The 16,366-nt window shown below is 67.3% G+C and overlaps 5 protein-coding genes across 5 annotated transcripts; 4 read left to right on the forward strand and 1 right to left on the reverse strand.

The window, feature by feature from the left end:
• Window positions 1-3: 3 nt before the first annotated feature.
• EMIHUDRAFT_457996 (hypothetical protein) lies at window positions 4-2,587 on the forward strand (the record flags this gene model as incomplete). The annotated part of the gene is made up of 7 exons (XM_005775847.1): window positions 4-369; window positions 471-518; window positions 639-938; window positions 1,068-1,180; window positions 1,258-1,866; window positions 1,949-1,985; window positions 2,060-2,587. 7 exons carry the CDS (start codon window positions 4-6, stop codon window positions 2,204-2,206), a joined length of 1,620 nt encoding a protein of 539 aa, XP_005775904.1. The 3' UTR covers window positions 2,207-2,587.
• Window positions 2,588-3,484: 897 nt separating this feature from the next.
• Window positions 3,485-4,906, forward strand: EMIHUDRAFT_368068 (hypothetical protein). Its single transcript, XM_005775848.1, has 2 exons — window positions 3,485-4,123; window positions 4,358-4,906. The coding sequence occupies exon 1, from the start codon at window positions 3,496-3,498 to the stop codon at window positions 3,979-3,981; it is 486 nt and encodes a 161-aa protein (XP_005775905.1). The 5' UTR covers window positions 3,485-3,495; the 3' UTR covers window positions 3,982-4,123; window positions 4,358-4,906.
• A 1,369-nt stretch (window positions 4,907-6,275) lies between these two features.
• Window positions 6,276-7,728, reverse strand: EMIHUDRAFT_116405 (hypothetical protein; the record flags this gene model as incomplete). The annotated part of the gene is made up of 2 exons (XM_005775849.1): window positions 6,276-6,536; window positions 6,931-7,728. The coding sequence occupies 2 exons, from the start codon at window positions 7,726-7,728 to the stop codon at window positions 6,276-6,278; spliced, it is 1,059 nt and encodes a 352-aa protein (XP_005775906.1).
• Window positions 7,729-9,123: 1,395 nt separating this feature from the next.
• EMIHUDRAFT_116406 (hypothetical protein) lies at window positions 9,124-11,461 on the forward strand (the record flags this gene model as incomplete). The annotated part of the gene is made up of 3 exons (XM_005775850.1): window positions 9,124-9,423; window positions 9,513-9,760; window positions 11,116-11,461. 3 exons carry the CDS (start codon window positions 9,124-9,126, stop codon window positions 11,459-11,461), a joined length of 894 nt encoding a protein of 297 aa, XP_005775907.1.
• A 2,175-nt stretch (window positions 11,462-13,636) lies between these two features.
• On the forward strand, window positions 13,637-16,299 carry EMIHUDRAFT_52642 (hypothetical protein; the record flags this gene model as incomplete). Its single annotated transcript, XM_005775851.1, has 9 exons — window positions 13,637-13,753; window positions 13,839-13,901; window positions 14,285-14,335; window positions 14,403-14,665; window positions 15,010-15,163; window positions 15,391-15,489; window positions 15,625-15,705; window positions 15,918-15,956; window positions 16,096-16,299. Coding segments are annotated over 9 exons (1,071 nt in total), but the record flags the coding sequence as incomplete, so codon positions are not given.
• Between the last annotated feature and the right edge of the window lie 67 nt (window positions 16,300-16,366).

Here is a 16,366-nt window from a genome sequence, read left to right on the forward strand (position 1 = left end):
CACATGGGCTGCTCGCACTCCTCCGCAACGACCACGCGCACGGCGAAGCAGTCCCGGAGTGCGAAGCAATCCCGAGCAGTCTGCGCCGGCCTCCCTGTTGTCGGGATCCTACGCTGCGACGGAGCACGATGGGAGTGCGCGCAGGCGATTGTGAGCGCGGCTGACAGGGCCGAGTACCACTACCGCATCGTGTACGCTGTGGTGGAGGGATTGCCCTATCAGCATGTGCGCGCTGGGAAGCCTCTGAGTGCGTCCCAGGAGGAGGCGTTACGAGTGGCCGTCGAGGAACTTGACCTCGCTGAGTGCGTTTGCATCACCGGCGATTGCGGATCTTTTGTGCACTACCAAGGCTTGATACGCAGCCGAGACGTAGCCGAGATCCTAGCCGCCATAGCTCACCACAGCCGTCTTTCCGAAGCAGGTGCCGTGCGCTCGCTGAGCGCGCCGTCGTGCTGTCGCCACTGGTGCAGGCGTCGCTCATCGCCACGATGTATCAGAGGACGGAGAAAGCGATCGTTGTGACCAACGACACAAACGACTACAGCCAGGCGGACCTCGAGCAGAATCTGGCGGCAGAGATGATGTCCACGGCGCAACGGCGGGCATGGCGTCGTCATCTGTGGTGCGATTGTGATTAGGTCGCGATCGGGCTCGAGCAAGACGACGCGAAGCGCTTTATCGTCGTCGGCCTGCAGCACATTCGCGGTTTCGCGACCGCCGATGTCGCCGACCAGGAGGTTAGCGAATGGGGCCTCGTCGACGAGTCGGTGACCACGGTGGAGCGGAAGGCCATCATCACCACGGTGGAGCGGAAGGCCAAGGAGAGCAATGCAAAGGCCATCATCCTCGAGTCGACGCTGCTGCCTTCGTTCAGCGACGCGCTGCGCGCCAGGCTCGGCCTGCCCGTCTTCGACGCCCTCACGCTGGTGGACTACTTTGTGCACGCGAGTACCGACAACCCTCGATTCGGCCTCGACTTTGACGAGCGGCGGGAGACACTTCCTAGACACTTCCTAGACACTTCCTAGACACTGCCTTGTTCACACCTCGACTTTGACGAGCGGCAGGCGGGGCGCTGCAGCGCTTACGACGGCCTCGACCCCGCGAAGCTTCCCGCCATCGGCATTCTGCGCATCGATTACGAGTACCCACCCGCCTTGGGCGACATCGCTTGCGAAAAGTCATACGGCTACCGCACAACGCACGAGGCGCCGAGTCGCCCCTCCCCCCTTCCACCCGGACGCTCGCCCGCCCAAGGCACCCCACGCTGCCATCACAGGTGGCCGAGGGCCTGACGTTTGAGGTTGCGCAGGAGGGAGGGCCGCTTTGCAGCGAGAAGCGCGAAAACGTGGCGGCAGCTCTCCAGCGGCTTCAAGCGACGCCTGGCGTCGTCGGCATTGCGGGTGATTGCGGCTTCCTCATGAACTATCTCGCCGACGCACGCTCCGTCTCCAAGCTGCCGTGCTTTATCTCGGCCCTCATCCAGTGCGACTTGATGGCGACCGCCTACGGCGACGAGGCGGCCCGCGCCTCCGCTCTCCCAAGCCCACGCCCAAGCCCAAGCCCAAGCTCGCCAGTCGGTAATCCGACGCTGCCCTCCCTGCCGGCCGCGCAGGCGCAGTTCCTCGTGCTCACGGCCAACGGCGCGGCGCTTGAGCCAAAGTTCGCCGAGATGCTCGCGCTCGCAAACGTGACAGAGGCGGAGGTGCAGGCGCGGTTCCACGTCCTCGGTCTCGAGGACGTCGACGGCTTCGACGCCGTCGCAAAGGGAGAGGCGGTCGACACCGCGCGGGTGGAGCCAGGAATCGTGGCGCTGGCGAAGGCGGCGGTGGCTCGGTTCCCGGACGTGCGCGCGATTCTCCTCGAGTGCACCGAGCTGCCCCCGTGAGTGCGCCTCGACTTCGGGCTCCGTTCTCACTGCGTTCCAAGTACTGCGTGGCCACTGTAGGTACGCCGACGCGCTTCGGTCAGCGCTGGGCGTGCAGGTAGAGAGGTAGTTGGGAGAGACGCAACTAGGAGGCAGTCTTCGGAGACTGATTTTGTGTCGCCCTGTCGGCAGGTGTTCGACGCCATCACGTTGGTGGATTACGTCCACTCCTCCACGGCCGACAACCCCCACTTTGGGGTGAAGTTCCAAACCACGGTTCCCGAGACGCCCTCCACACCCTCCTCCACACCCTGGAGAAAATCATCGCCGACTCTGTGAGGGTCCGCTTCCTACACGGTGAAGAGCTTGAGGGTCCGCCCGCGTTTCGGCCGAAGACCACTCCCCGTCGGCGGCCTAGGTCGACTGGCGGCTAGCGGATCGCTGCCGAGTAGTGAGTAGTGAGTAGTGAGTAGACGTGCCTGTATGTCCTGACAGTGTAAGAGGTGTGCATGTGCAGGGTGCGTGAGTCCGTGATGGTGATCACGCACCTTGTCTAGGTTGCGTGCACACGCGCTGAGTAGTGAGTAGACGTGCCTGTATGTCCTGACAGTGTAAGAGGTGTGCATGTGCAGGGTGCGTGAGTCCGTGATGGTGATCACGCTCCTTGTCTAGGTTGCGTGCACACGCGCTGAGTACTACGTAGTGATAGATACGTGCTTGCGAACGAGCCGCCAGAGTACGAGGCGCCGCTGCCGCGTCGTCTGCGCCTCATCCGCAGCCGGGAGCACGGCGGCGTCAGCTACTCCAGCACGGCCGCCCGCGAGGTGATCGAGGTTTGGCGCGGACAGCGCCGCCACCCGCATGCCAACGGCTACTACGCGGGGGCGTGCGAGGAGGGCGCCGCACCTCCGCAGTGGTGCGGGGGCGTGATGGGTTGGCGCTTTAAGCAGCTGCAGCAGTACGTCGCGGCGCTCGGCACGGGGTCGATGCGGAGGAGCGCGGGCGAGCCGGTGAGCTCGATACCTCTCTTGACCCGTCGTCCCATTCTCTCTCCAGTCCGCAGCGCCACGCCACATCTGAGGACCTGAAGACACAGCACAGCCTCATGCGAGATTATACCACGGACACCCACGCGCAGGAACCACCGCCCGCTTCGCCGGGAGCCAGGGAGTACGTCTTCAAGGAGGTCGTCTTTCAGCAGCTGGACATGCACCCCGTGCACGGCGCCTGGTGCGCGAAGCAAAAGGCGTTCCTCGCGACGGCGGTCGCAAGCGAGCCCCTCAAGTTCTTCGACTTCATCGAGGACGCCGCGCTCGTCGTGCCAAAGGGCTGCCGCGAAAGCCTGCCGCGCTGCCTCTGCGTGCACAAGCGCGACTCGGTCGCCTCTGTCATCTTCAACCGCCCAGACGCCGGCGGCGCGGCGCGCTGGCGGGATGAGTGACCGAGATAGTGCGCGCGTCACGCCTTCTCCAGGGCCTTCGCGCGCCCCCCCCGCGCGCGCGCGCGGCGCGCCGCGCGCCGCGCGGCGGCACGCGAGCAAGCGTCGCTTCAGCCGCGTTTTTTTTTCGACATGCAAGCAAGGAGGAGGCTGCTTTTTGTGCCGACTTCGCCCGACAGGGGGACCGACCATGCCCAAATCGAGCCAGAAGCGAGCGCTGGACGGGCCTGCCCAGCCAAGCCCGCACGGCGGCGCCGGCTTTCTCAGCGCCCGGCCAGAACCGTGCACACTTCCTGCGCCTCCGGCAGAATTCCTCAAGCCGCGTCTCCCCCAGCGCTCGAGCGCGGCTGTAGAGTCGGCCACCTGTACCTCGGCGCCGCGCGGCCTGCCGGCGGCCAAGCGGCAGAACAGCAAGGGAACCAACAAGCCTCCTCCTCCTTCGCCATGGCAGCCGCAGCCGCCACCGCCGCCGCCGGCGCCTCGAGAGCCGAGCGTGGCAGCACCCCAGTCGGCCGAGTGTGCTGTGGGCGCGTACGCGTCGCCGGCGCTGCGGCACCTGCACGGCACGCTGCTGCTCGCCACGCTAAGCGGCGCCCCTTCCCTCTCCACCCTCGCCCCCAAGCTCACCGGCATGCTGCTCGAGCTTCCTCCGGAGACGGTTCCTCGCCATAGCTAGCGAGACACCTATGCCCTCGCCTGCCCCCTCTCCCTCCCTGCCCCGCCTGTGCGCCTAGGTGTCCTGACACGCACCTCTCCTCGCGGCCCAGGTCTCCTCTCTCCTCGCCGACAGCGAGGCGCTCGGCCGAGCCGTGGACGAGGCGTGCTCCGAGCGTAGCCGAGAGTGGCCGAGAGTGGCAGAGATTAGCGGAGATGAACGGAGATTAGCCGAGCGGTGGACGAGACGCACGCGACGCACGTGCTGCGCGAGAGTAGCCGACGCCACCCGACGTCCCCGAGTCCACCCGAGTCCACCCGAGTCCACCCGAGATCACCCGAGATCACCCGAGATCACCCGAGACCACCCGAGATCACCCGAGATCACCCGAGATTAGGCGCTCGACGTGCTGCGCGAGGCCTCTGATCCGCGCGCCCTCGTCGTGCCTTCCGGCGCGGGTGGGGCCGCCGCCGCCGCCGCCGCCGCCGCCGCCGCCGCCGCCGCTGGCGGCGCAGGCGGCGCCCCGCTGCGCGAGCGTGTCGCGGGTCCCCCTCCGCACCAGAGTTGCTGCGGCGCTGACGCGGCAGGGAGGAGGCCGGCGCTGTCGGTGGTGGTTGCGCCAGAGGCGGAGACGGCAGCGGCCGACGCGGGCCTGGCCACGGGGCTGACGCCGCTCATCGGCGGGCTGCCGCGTGCGTCTCGAGAGCAGCCGGACTCCGGTTGAGACCATCACGGCCACTGCTGCGAGTCGTAGGCGGGCTGCTGCGCGTCTCGCCGCGCCCGTCTGCAAACAGGCACTCGACCACCAGCGTTCAACCTCGAGCTCTTCATTCGCTTGTCATTCATTAAAAAATAGCTAATGAACAGGTACTCGACCACCAACCTTCTCGCCGCCGGCGGCAAGCCGCTGCGCGCCGGCGGCAAGCCGCAGCAGCGCGCGGGCGCCGCCACCGCCGCAAACCCGGCAGCGAGATCGGCAGCGAGGTCGGCAGCGGCACAAGGGAAGGGCGCGGAGCGGCGGCCGAAGCTCGAGAAGGCCGGGGCGGCGACCGGCTGCGGCGGCGAGGCTGCGCCGTGCGCGACGCAGGCCGTCCGGCCGAGGCCGCGGCAAAGGGCGCGGGCGCGGAGCCAGAGGGCGCCGGCGGAGAGGCCGCTCGGGCGGCCAGTGCCGGTGGCGGTGGCGTGAGCGAGGTCTATGCGTCTCGCGTGAGCGGCACCCGCTAGGCCCGAGACGAGCGAGATCGCGTGCGCAAGGGCTGAGAGAGTGAGAGACTCTCTCGGCGCGCGCGCGGTAAAGCCGTACGAGAGACGCCCGGATGCACCACCTTTTTTTCGCATCGCGTGTTTTTTGGTGGTCTCTGTTACTCTCTCATCGGCGTCTACCATTCTATTCGATCCACACCTGGGAGTGGGACCTGCCGACGAAACACGATAAACGCCTGCGAGTGAGTGAAGCTTCTCAAGCTACTTCCCTCACGCCTCAGTCGAGAGTCGTGTCAGTGAGTCTGTCAGAGCCCCAGTGCCCACTCTTCGATCTTCTTGGGCAGTAGCTGGTTCGACAGGTCCTCGCCGTGGCCCAACTTGCCAAAGTCTTCACCGCCCCAGCTCCAGACGGCGCCGTCGGCGGAGAGGGCGAAGTTGTGGCTGCGTGATGCCGACACAGCGACGACGCGCTGGCCAGCAAAGGCCTCGACCTTCTTGGGCAGCAGCTGGTTCTGCCCGTCGCCGTGGCCCAATCGGCCAAAGAGTCCATCGCCCCAGCTCCAGGCGCAGCCGTCAGCAGCAAGGGCCAGGCTGTGGTACTTTCCAGCCGACATGCTCACGGCGCGCTCACCCAGCGACTGAGGAAGGCCCGTCGGCGTGTTGAGCCCCGTCACGCCCTCGCCGTGGCCGAGGAGGCCTGGGACGTGATCCGCGTTGCCGCACGACGAGAGCCGCCCCTCGCCGTCAATGAATACGCTGTGCCGATTGCCTGCCGCCGCCCTCGCCTTCGGGTTGGACTCGCGCAGCAGCGCAGAATAGCACAGCCACCGCACGGCGCAGCTCTCGCCCTCTGGCAGCGCCGGCAGCTCGAATCCGCGCTCTCGCGCCCACAAGCGGATGCCCTGCTCCGCGAGCGAGTGAAAGAGCAGCGAGACGGCCGCGGCGCGAGAGATGTCGACGGGGCTGTCGCAGCGAGAGAGGGCGCGCTCGAGCTCCCTGGGGAGATCGAAGCGGCGGGCGGGGGACGGCCGACAGGCGGGGTTGACCACGTAGCGCGTGTCGGGGCTCGGTGCCGAAAGCGGAAGACCGACAGGCCAGGCCCACCCGCGCCACTAGCCGTCCGAGTCTAGCGAGAAAGGCTCCGACCAGCGGTCCCGGTGCAGCCACAGCAGCGGCGCGCGCGCCTCGCCCAGCCCGTACCTCCGCAGGAAGCGGCGCCTCGCCTGCCGCTCCTGCTCCGCCGCGGCGGCGCAGTCTGCAGGCGGACAGCCGCTGCGGTTGGCAGAGGGTTCGCCGCGATCGGTGGCGGCCTGCGGGCACCCGCATGGCGCCGGACCGGCCGGGTGGAAGAAGGCCTCGACGAGGAAGGGCGCCTGCTCACGGCTCCAGCTGTGAGCCAGTCCGCGGGCGGGAGAGGGGGCGCGAGGCGAGGCGCCGCCGTGCCACCCCTCGCGACTGAGCCTCGGCTGCACCTCGGCTGCACCTCGGCTGCATCTCGGCTGCATCTCGGCTGCATCTCGGCTGCATCTCGGCTGCATCTCGGCTGCATCTCGGCTGCCATCTCGGCTGCCACTCGCCGCCGCGTGCCACTCTGCCTCGCGGCGCGCGAGGCTGCCGTTCCACACCGTCGGGCTCACCTGCCGCACGGAAGGAGCAACCATCGATGACTGACCAACTCATGAGTGACTCCCAACTCATGAGCGACCCAACGACTTCTACACTCCGCTCGTGCCAGCTCGCCTGCCACGCGGGATTAAGAAGTCACACTCCGCGCTTCATCGCGCGCCCCTCGGCCGTCGGACTCGCCACAAACTCGTAGCAGCGGCTCGTGCGCCGCTGCGCCGCGGCGGCCGCCTCTCTCCGCCGGCTGAGCTCCCGCAGCAGCGTCGGGAAGTGCCGTGGCGGCCAGGCCGCGCCGCTCTCAAAGCAGGCGCCGCCGCCGGCGACCGCCGCCGAGGCGTTGCATGCGAAGTCGCACGGCGCGCCGTTCCACCGCCGCAGCGCCCCTCGCCGCTCGGCCTTGCAGAAGCACCCGTCCGGCCTCCACCGCGTGGAGCCGTCGTACCTGCCACACTCGGCCACTCTCGAGTCAATGCTTGGAGGGCTCGCTTCGCCCGGCCTCTGCCGCATGCGGCTGCCGCACCCGAATCCGCACCGCACCTCGCCTGGCCGCGGGCGAAGGATGACGCCGCCGCGCCGCCCGCCGCCGAGCGGCAGCGGGATCAGGTCCGAGGCGAGCCCGGGCCGGCGCATTGAGCGGAAGAGCAGCCCGGTGGGCAGCCGGTCGCGCGGGTTCATCGCAAGGCAGCGGCCCGGCTCACGGTACTGGTCGAGGGCGGCCGAATCGTCGCCGGCGCGGTTCGCCGCCTCCGCCGAGCAGGGCAGCCAGCTCTGCCGCCCCGCCACGTCCTCCGTATTGTCCCAGACGTGCACGAAGAGTCCCATCCGGTCGGGGTCACTCGAAGGGTGGCCGCTCGCAAAGCGGCCGTTGATGCCGTCGAGCGTCTGGCGCTGCTTCGCGGCGACGGCCTCCTCGCGGGCGAGGGAGCCGTGTCGCGGGGACATCAGGGCAGAGCGAAAACAGCTTGGGTTACGGTACCGAAGGGGAAGGGGAGTGTATCTAGCGTCCACCCGTACCGCGTTGGTGTCCAGTCGACCGGGCGGGTCGGATCCGACTAGGGGCGGGCCCAGCCGGGCGGAGAAGACCATCCCACTCGCGGTGCGTCGCACCGTCCGGTCCGGTTTTCGTCTCGAGCGGATCGTGAGACGGCCGCGAGAGTGAGCACCGCGATCACAGTGCCGTGGAGCCGGCCGGCCGGCTCGCAGCCATGCCGCTGGTGCGCCACGCCCGCCTCCCGTCCGGTGGCTCCAACCACAGCCCGCCTCACCGTCCGTGAAGCTTCTGGGGCCCGTCGGTGCCGTCGTCCGGAGGGTATCAGTGGGGCATCATCGAAATCTCGGTTGTGGGGCAGCATTGACTCCAGCGGCCCCTCACATCCCGGAGGGACGGCGGACGAGCCGGCCAGTGAGGGGGCGGATCGGTCCCATATAGGAGCGGGCCCAGCCGCGCGGAGAAGACCACCGAGCTCGAAACACGTCGCCGCGGCCGGCCGTTTCGCAAGCCTGAGCGGGTCGCCAGACACCCGTGAGAGCAAGCAGCTAGAGCGCCGTCGTAGCCGCAGATCGACTCGAGGAGCTTAATGTCCACGGTACCAGTTGTGGAGAGTGGCGGCGCGGTGCGTGTAGATGCATCGATTGAGGGCTCTTCTTCGAAACGCGACGGGTACGGCATGACAACTGCCAGTACAGTTTTACGCCGGCCAGCGTGAGAGCACAACAGGGAGCCGGCGACCCGTACGCTTTGCGCGTGGCGACTGGTGGCTGTCTGGAGCTCGTGCGAGCTGGGCCGACGCGTGGCCGAGCCGAGAGGACCAGCGAGCGACCACATTGGCGATGAAGCTTGGCGGCCGGCGCCTCGTCGCCAGACGTCACAGCGGCGTGGACGTATGAGTGTGCGGCGACGGTTACCGGCAATTCCGGCCCGGTGTGGCCGGCAGCTGCCTAGCACTGGCCTGTTGCCGGCGCCGCGGTGGCGGAGAAGTCGTCTCGCCGCCGTGGCGGCGGTCGGCAGGTGCGAGCGTGATACCATCGTGTGCGACGGACACGGTCTCCGGAACCCGGACTGACCTTTAGGCAGTTTTAGGTGTGTTGTTGGCAAATCAAGACACAGAGCTCACACATTTAGGCAGTGAAAATTTCTCCGCTTCGAAAGCTTTTGCCCGCCAAAGAAAGCCCATTCTTGACTTGGGCCCTCGCCTGCGGGCGCTTCTCTCGAGGTCTCAAGATACACACAGAACGAACTACTCGTATCTAGATACGATTTTCCCGCCGGACGTCGGCTCTTTGCCAAGTGTCAAGTGTCACACATGTCCCATCGGAGCGAGGAGCGTCGCTGGCGTGATGAGCAACGGCGCGCCGAGTGCGAACGCGAATATTGGCGATGGCGGGGCGAGCCGCGACGGCGGTCGCGATCGCGCGATGAGCCGCGGCGGGATGAGCTGCGACGGCGCGACGAGCGTTGGCAAGGCGAGCAATGGCCGCACCATGACGGGCGGCATGACGAGCGGCGCGGCTACGACGATCGGGGCAGAGGCCAACGCGAGCGAGACTGGTACGATCCGCGCGATGACCGGCGCGACGGCCGACGCGGCGAGGGGCAGCCTCAGCACAGCGGTCGCCGGGTGGGACCGCCGATGCACGGTGCGCAAGGATGCGACGAGCAGGGAAGCCGCGACGCACGAATGCGCAATGAGCGCTCCGCGTCTAACCGCTCTGCTGCCGGTGGTCAGCTCAATGCTAAGCAGCTCAGCGGCCGTATCTCGCATGCCAGTGGCGCCGACGAGCTGCTCACGCTCTTTGCTGCCCACAGAGCGAGCTTGAACCACATCCACGCTGCGAACCTGTGGAACAAACTGGGCAAGCAGCGCGTCGAGCGGCGGCACGAGGAGCAGCTTGAGCAGCTGGTGCAGCGCACGCTGTACCTCATTCCTTCGTGCCGTGCACGCGAGCTGGCCAACGTGTCTCACGGCGTTGCAAAGTGCGGCCTGCAAGCGAGGATGGTGCACCCGTTGTTCGTAGCGGTGGCGGAGGCGGCGGTGCGCAGCGGGCTGGATGGCTTCATCCCTCAGAACCTGGCCATGACGGTGTGGTCGTACGCGACGGCGGGCGTGGCTGCGGACGCGCTGTACGCGGCGGTGGCGGAGGCGGCGGTGCGGAGCGGGCTGGATGGCTTCAACCCTCAGGACCTGGCCAACACGGTGTGGGCGTACGCGACGGCGGGCGTGGCTGCGGACGCGCTGTACGCGGCGGTGGCGGAGGCGGCGGTGCGGAGCGGGCTGGCTGGCTTCATCCCTCAGAACCTGGCCATGACGGTGTGGTCGTACGCGACGGCGGGCGTGGCTGCGGACGAGCTGTACGCGGCGGTGGCGGAGGCGGCGGTGCGCGGCGGGCTGGCTGGCTTCAACCCTCAGAACCTGGCCATGACGGTGAGGGCGTACGCGACGGCGGGCGTGGCTGCGGACGCGCTGTACGCGGCGGTGGCGGAGGCGGCGGTGCGCGGCGGGCTGGCTGGCTTCAACCCTCAGTCCCTGGCCAACACGGTGTGGTCGTACGCGACGGCGGGCGTGGCTGTGGACGAGCTGTACGCGGCGGTGGCGGAGGCGGCGGTGCGCGGCGGGCTGGCTGGCTTCAGCCCGCAGGCCCTGGCCAACACGGTGTGGGCGTACGCGACGGCGGGCGTGGCTGCGGACGAGCTGTACGCGGCGGTGGCGGAGGCGGCGGTGCGGAGCGGGCTGGCTGGCTTCAACCCTCAGAACCTGGCCATGACGGTGAGGGCGTACGCGACGGCGGGCGTGGCTGCGGACGCGCTGTACGCGGCGGTGGCGGAGGCGGTGGTGCGCGGCGGGCTGGCTGGCTTCAACCCTCAGTCCCTGGCCAACACGGTGTGGGCGTACGCGACGGCGGGCGTGGCTGCGGACGAGCTGTACGCGGCGGTGGCGGAGGCGGCGGTGCGCGGCGGGCTGGCTGGCTTCAGCCCGCAGGCCCTGGCCAACACGGTGTGGGCGTACGCGACGGCGGGCGTGGCTGCGGACGAGCTGTACGCGGCGGTGGCGGAGGCGGCGGTGCGCGGCGGGCTGGCTGGCTTCAACCCTCAGAACCTGGCCAACACGGTGTGGGCGTATGCGACGGCAGACCATTATCACCAGGCGCTGCTTGTCAACTGCTCGCGCGTGATCAGCGACTCGCTCTCGCGGGATCCGTCGAGGTGGAGCGAGGAAGCCCGCCGTCAGCTTCACCAGTGGCAGCTCTGGCTCTCCCTGGAGCGAGGAGCAGACGCGCAGCAGCACCTCCTCTCCGCGTCCCAGCGCAAGCTCTGCTGCGACGCCATGCAAGGCACCGAGGTTACGATCTCGCGCTTGCAACGCTCCGTCGCGGCTGCCCTCGCCGCCGTCCAGCACGGCTTGAGGAGGAGCATCTCGAGCCGCGCACTGGCTACTCGCTCGACCTGGCGCTGCCCTCTTCACGCCTTGCGGTCGAGGTGGACGGTCCCTCTCACTTCCTGCTGCCCGACGGCCGGGGCGTGCGCAAACCCAATGGGCCAACGCTGCTCAAGCGGCGCCTCCTCGCGGCGGCTGGCTGGAGGGTGATCAGCGTTCCATTCTACGGGTGGAACGGCTTCGCGACGGCCAAGGAGCGGCAAACCTACCTGCAGGGGGCGGTCGCCCCGCTGTTGGGCTAGTACTGTGCACACTGACTATTCTCATTGTCGCTTGGCTTCCGTGGTTTACCTGTGTTTGGAGTCGGCCAGTGTACGCGTCAGTCCCGTGCCCGTGTTCCTGTGCGTTAAACTATTTGTGGAAAATAAAGAAGAAAAATAGACCACCCAAGGGAGGGACGGGAGATTTTTTTTGCAATTTGGACACGTGCACGCGCGGTTTTTTCTCTGTTGTGGGGTATGGCTCACTTCCCGGGCATTTCACACTATACTTAGTCCGAGCCTGGCTGTTCTTCACCTTTCTACCTACCTACCTGCTGGCTGGCCGGAGGCACTCACTTCCGCGCACTAAGTTGGTGCGCGTAGTGTCCCGGCCTCCGAGACCACCACTCCCGGGAGCACTTCACCACTTGACCCGCCTCGGCGCACCACTAGCCCTCGTCCAGCTCACAGCGGACAGACTAGGAGTCGTGATTTCTTGTTGGTTTCCTAAAATCTCTCAGACTAACTTGCGCCGACTTAGTTCCCCGCAGGGCCCGGGACCACTCACTCACTAGGTAGGACTCACTGCGGCATCGGTGCTCTTCACACGACCTGGCGAGGGCTCCTGGGGAGTGGACCGCGAGGGGATTTTTTTCTCGGCCCGAGGCCCGAGCTGTGAACACGCTCTTTGGATCCGGGGGTGTTTTTGTGTGAACACGCGCTTCTTGGGTCCGAACACGTGCGTCTTGGGTCCGGGGTTGTGTTTTTCTGTGAACACGCGCTTTTCTGTGAAGACCTGAAGACATCGGACAAGACACAAAAACAAATCTCTCTCGCTCGGACAAGTGGTCCACACACGCTGAACAGAATGTTCAATCTCAATGCCCCGGGCCCCTCTGCGCGCGGGCCTTCTAGGCCCGCGGGTAGTCTCCCCCCATCCCCAGGGCCTCCAGGGCTCGCACCTCAACCTCTCACACAAAAACACACAACCACGGACCCAAGACGCACAAGCTCAGACAGTCGAGAAAGGGATAGACCGCAACGACAGTCAGAAGTCAGCGCTGGGTCCCAGGGCGAATGCGATGACGGCCTCTAGTGTGTGAGCTCTAGCTAGTGAGCTCATCGCTACTATATGCAGCGAGTTAGGAGCCGACCGACCGACCCTCGCGTCCGGTGCTCACCGACGGCCACCCGCCCACGCGCCGCCTACGCGCAGCGCGTGCGCCGCAAACTCGCCCGCCGACAGCGCCGGCCAGTCGCCATCGCCCATCGGCCGTCGCGAGAGGCCTGCCCGGCTGTCGCCGCGGGGCCCCCACGAACACCACGCGTCGGATGCGGTGCCGCGCGAACTCGCGCGCAAAGTGCACGCCCCACGCCCGCCGCAACGTCGTAGCGAAGTAGGACCGCGCCTCCTTCGCGCTACGCGCGCCAATCCGCCTCCAGTGCTGCTTGGATGCCGAATCCACCACACAGTCGCACAGACCAGCGCACAGCGCCGCCACCTAATTTCTTCTCATAACAAGGCTGTGAACACCCCAACCTCTCACAGACCAGCGCACAGCGCCATAGGAGGTATTTTCTTCTCAATAACGAGGCTGTGAACACGCGCCGCGAGGCAAGGTAAAAGCTTCATAAAGCCGACCTGTGGCCTCCAGCCTCCCCCAAAGGTCGCTGGCTGCGGTCGCGTCCTTCCGCAATCCGCTCACGCTGAAGGCGATGTTTGCGGACCAAGTGCAGGGGCTCGACGTGCCGGCGGCGGCGAAGCTGGTCGGGATCCGTCAGGACCGGGCTGCCGACGGCGCCGTCGAATGGACCGTCACCTTCCGCCTCCCGCCGCTGGCCGGCCAGCTGCACCAGCCGCGGAGCCGCCCTCCGACTCCGCCGGTCGGAGGCGCGGCCGACGCAGAGGCGGCGGCGCGGCTGCCGAGGCCGGCGCCGCTGAGCGACCAGCAGGTCGCCCCCGTCGGCTTCACCGCCTCGCCTCCCATGCCGCTGGCAGGCATTGACCGGGCGCAGAGCCGCTCGGTCGGCACGGGGCTCGACCAGCTCGCGCTGTCTCGGCACACGGACGCGGGCTCGCCCACGCCGGACGGGCGCTGGCCGAGCAGCCCATTCGGCTTCCCTTCTAGGAAATGTCTAGGAAATGTCAAGGAAATGTCTAGGCACTGGCCGAGCAGCCCGTTTGGCTTCCCGCGCCTGCCACTCCGCCCCAACCAGCAGAACCGGCTCTTCCCGCTGCGCTGCACCGTCCAAAAGTACATGTGGGGCAAGTTTGGGTGCGACTCGCTCGTCGCGGCCATCGCAAAGAACAACGACACCGACCTGACCGTGACCGTGGAGGTGCCGCCCGCCGAGCTGTGGATGGGCACCCACCCGTCTAGGAGCTGTCTAGGAGCTGTCTACGGCATGCCTCCTCCAGGTGCCGTACGCCGAGCTGTGGATGGGCACCCACCCCTCGGGCCCGTCGATGGTCATGCTGCAGGTGCCTCGACATTTCCTAGACATTTCTTAGACATCTCCTAGCCGATGGTCATGCTGCAGGTGCCTCGACATTTCCTAGACATTTCTTAGACATCTAGTCGATGGTCATGCTGCAGGTGCCTCGACATTTCCTAGACATTTCTTAGACATCTCCTAGCCGATGGTCATGCTGCAGGTGCCTCGACATTTCCTAGAGATTTCTTAGACACCTCCTAGCCGATGGTCATGCTGCAGGTGCCTTGGCGCATTCTCACCCCCCTCTCCGACTGGCTCAAGCTCAACCCAGCGATGCGCGAGATGCCGCGGCTCAAGGCGCCCCCGCCCGCCGCCTTCCCGGCCGGCGGCGGCGGCGGCGGCGGCGGCGGCGGCGGCGGCGGCGGCGAGAATGGGGACGGCGGCGGCGGCAGCAGTACCCGGCTGCCATTCCTGTTTAAGGTTCTCTCGGTGCGGACGGCGCTAGCCCTAACCCGAACCCGAACCCGAACCCGAACCCTAACCCTAGGTTCTCTCGGTGCGGACGGCGCTGTCGATCCAGGCGCACCCAAACAAGACGTTGGCGGCCAAGCTTCACCGCGAGAAGCCGCAGCACTACAAGGACGACAACCACAAGCCCGAGATGACCATCGCGGTCACGCCCTTCGAGGCGCTCTGCTCCTTCCAAAAGATCAACTCCGTGCTCGAGAACTGCAGGGCGTGCCCAGAGCTGGTCGCCGTGGTCGGGAGGGAGGCTGTCGCCGCCCCGGCAGCTCTTCACACCTCCCGGCTGTGAACAGGTCGCCGTGGTCGGGAGGGAGGCTGTCGCCGCCCTCTCCGCCGCCGCCGAGAAGGCGGCGCCGCTCACGCCTGCATGGCCGACCGCGAGGTGGGGCAGGAGGGGCGCGACGGCGAGGGCTGGCGCAGCGCGCGACTCGTGGTGTGAACAGCGTCTCTTCACACCTACTGGCGTGAACAGGCGAGGGCTGGCGCAGAGCGCAACTCGGCGAAGCACGCGGCGCCCCACTCGCTCCCGGAGGGAGTGAGTGCCGCCGAGGCGGCGGCGAGGCGCGAGGCGGCCGTTGTGCTGCAGTACCCCACCACCCCGGCACTCAAACCCAATGTCCATCAGCTAGGCGGGAGGCGGTGGTTGTGCCGGCGCTGAAGCGGGTCTTCACGCGGCTGATGACGGCGGAGCAGGCGCGTGTGCACGAGCACGGCTGCCCGGGGGGGGGGAGGGGGGGGCGTGAACGGCGTCTGATCACGCGCCGCGCGCGCGAGCAGGCGCTGGTTAAGGCGCAGCTCGACGCGCTGATGACGCGGATCGAGTCGACCTCGCCGATGCTGCGTCTGCCCGGAAGTGTCTAAGAAATGTCTAGGAAATGTCTAGGATCGAGTCGACCTCGCCGATGCTGCGTCTGCCCGTCGACGAGCTCGCGGCGAGCTCCGGCCGAGAGGGGGCGAGGTCGGGGGGGGGCGGGGTCGGGCGAGGTGAGGCGAGGGAGATCGATGGCTAGGCACGAATCCACGAGCAGTACCCGCACGACGTGGGCGTCTTCTGCGTGTACTTGCTCAACTACCTCGTGCTCGAGCCGTCTAGGAACTGTCTAGGAACTGTCTGGGAACTGTCTAGGTACTTGCTCAACTACCTCGTGCTCGAGCCCGGCGAGGCGCGCTCTTCCTCCACGCCAAGCGAGCCGCGCGCCCGCCTGTGAACAGCGTCTCTTCACACACACCCTCGCCGTGAACAGGCGCTCTTCCTCAACGCCAACGAGCCGCACGCCTACCTCTTCGGCGACTGCATCGAGTGCATGGCCGAGTCGGACAACGTGGTGCGCGCCGGCCTGACGCCATATCTCCCCACATCTCCCCACATCCCCCCACATCTCCCCATGTCCCATGTCTCTCCGTATCTCCCCATCTCTCCCCACATCTCCCCATCTCTCCCCACATCTCCCCACATCTCCCCATCTCTCCCCATCTCTCCCCATCTCTCTGTATCTCCCCGCATCTCCCCGCATCTCCCCGCACCTCCCCTCCTCAGGTGCGCGCCGGCCTAACGCCAAAGTTCAAGGACGTGGACGTGCCCTGCGAGATGCTCACCTGCGACGACGGGCCTAGACATTTCCTTGACATTTCCCAGAAATGTCTAGGTGCTCACCTACGACGGTGTGAGAACCTTCCCCGAACCTTCCCCGAACCTTCCCCGAGCCTTCCCGTAGGTGCTCTGCGAGATGCTCACCTACGACGACGGGCCTCCTTACATGGTGCCCCCGCTGCTGATCGACGGCGGCGCCGAGCGGTACATCGCGCCGGTGCCCGAGTTCCTCGTGGACCGGGCGATGGTGGAGGCGGGTGGCGCCGTCCTCCTGCCCGCGTCGCCCTTCGTCTCGATCGTGGTGGTGGTGGAGGGGCGCGGGGAGCTCGAGGAGCTCGTCCGAGACGCGTCCGAGACACGCCCGAGACACGCCCGAGGCACTCTCTAGGCGCGGG

This window comes from Emiliania huxleyi, assembly GCF_000372725.1.
Source record: "Emiliania huxleyi CCMP1516 unplaced genomic scaffold EMIHUscaffold_291, whole genome shotgun sequence".
NCBI classification, from domain to species: domain Eukaryota; phylum Haptophyta; order Isochrysidales; family Noelaerhabdaceae; genus Emiliania; species Emiliania huxleyi.

Excerpts from the sequence above, each read along its gene's own strand:
- EMIHUDRAFT_368068 (XM_005775848.1), top strand. The coding sequence starts at position 3,496 with ATGCCCAAATCGAGCCAGAAGCGAGCGCTGGACGGGCCTGCCCAGCCA.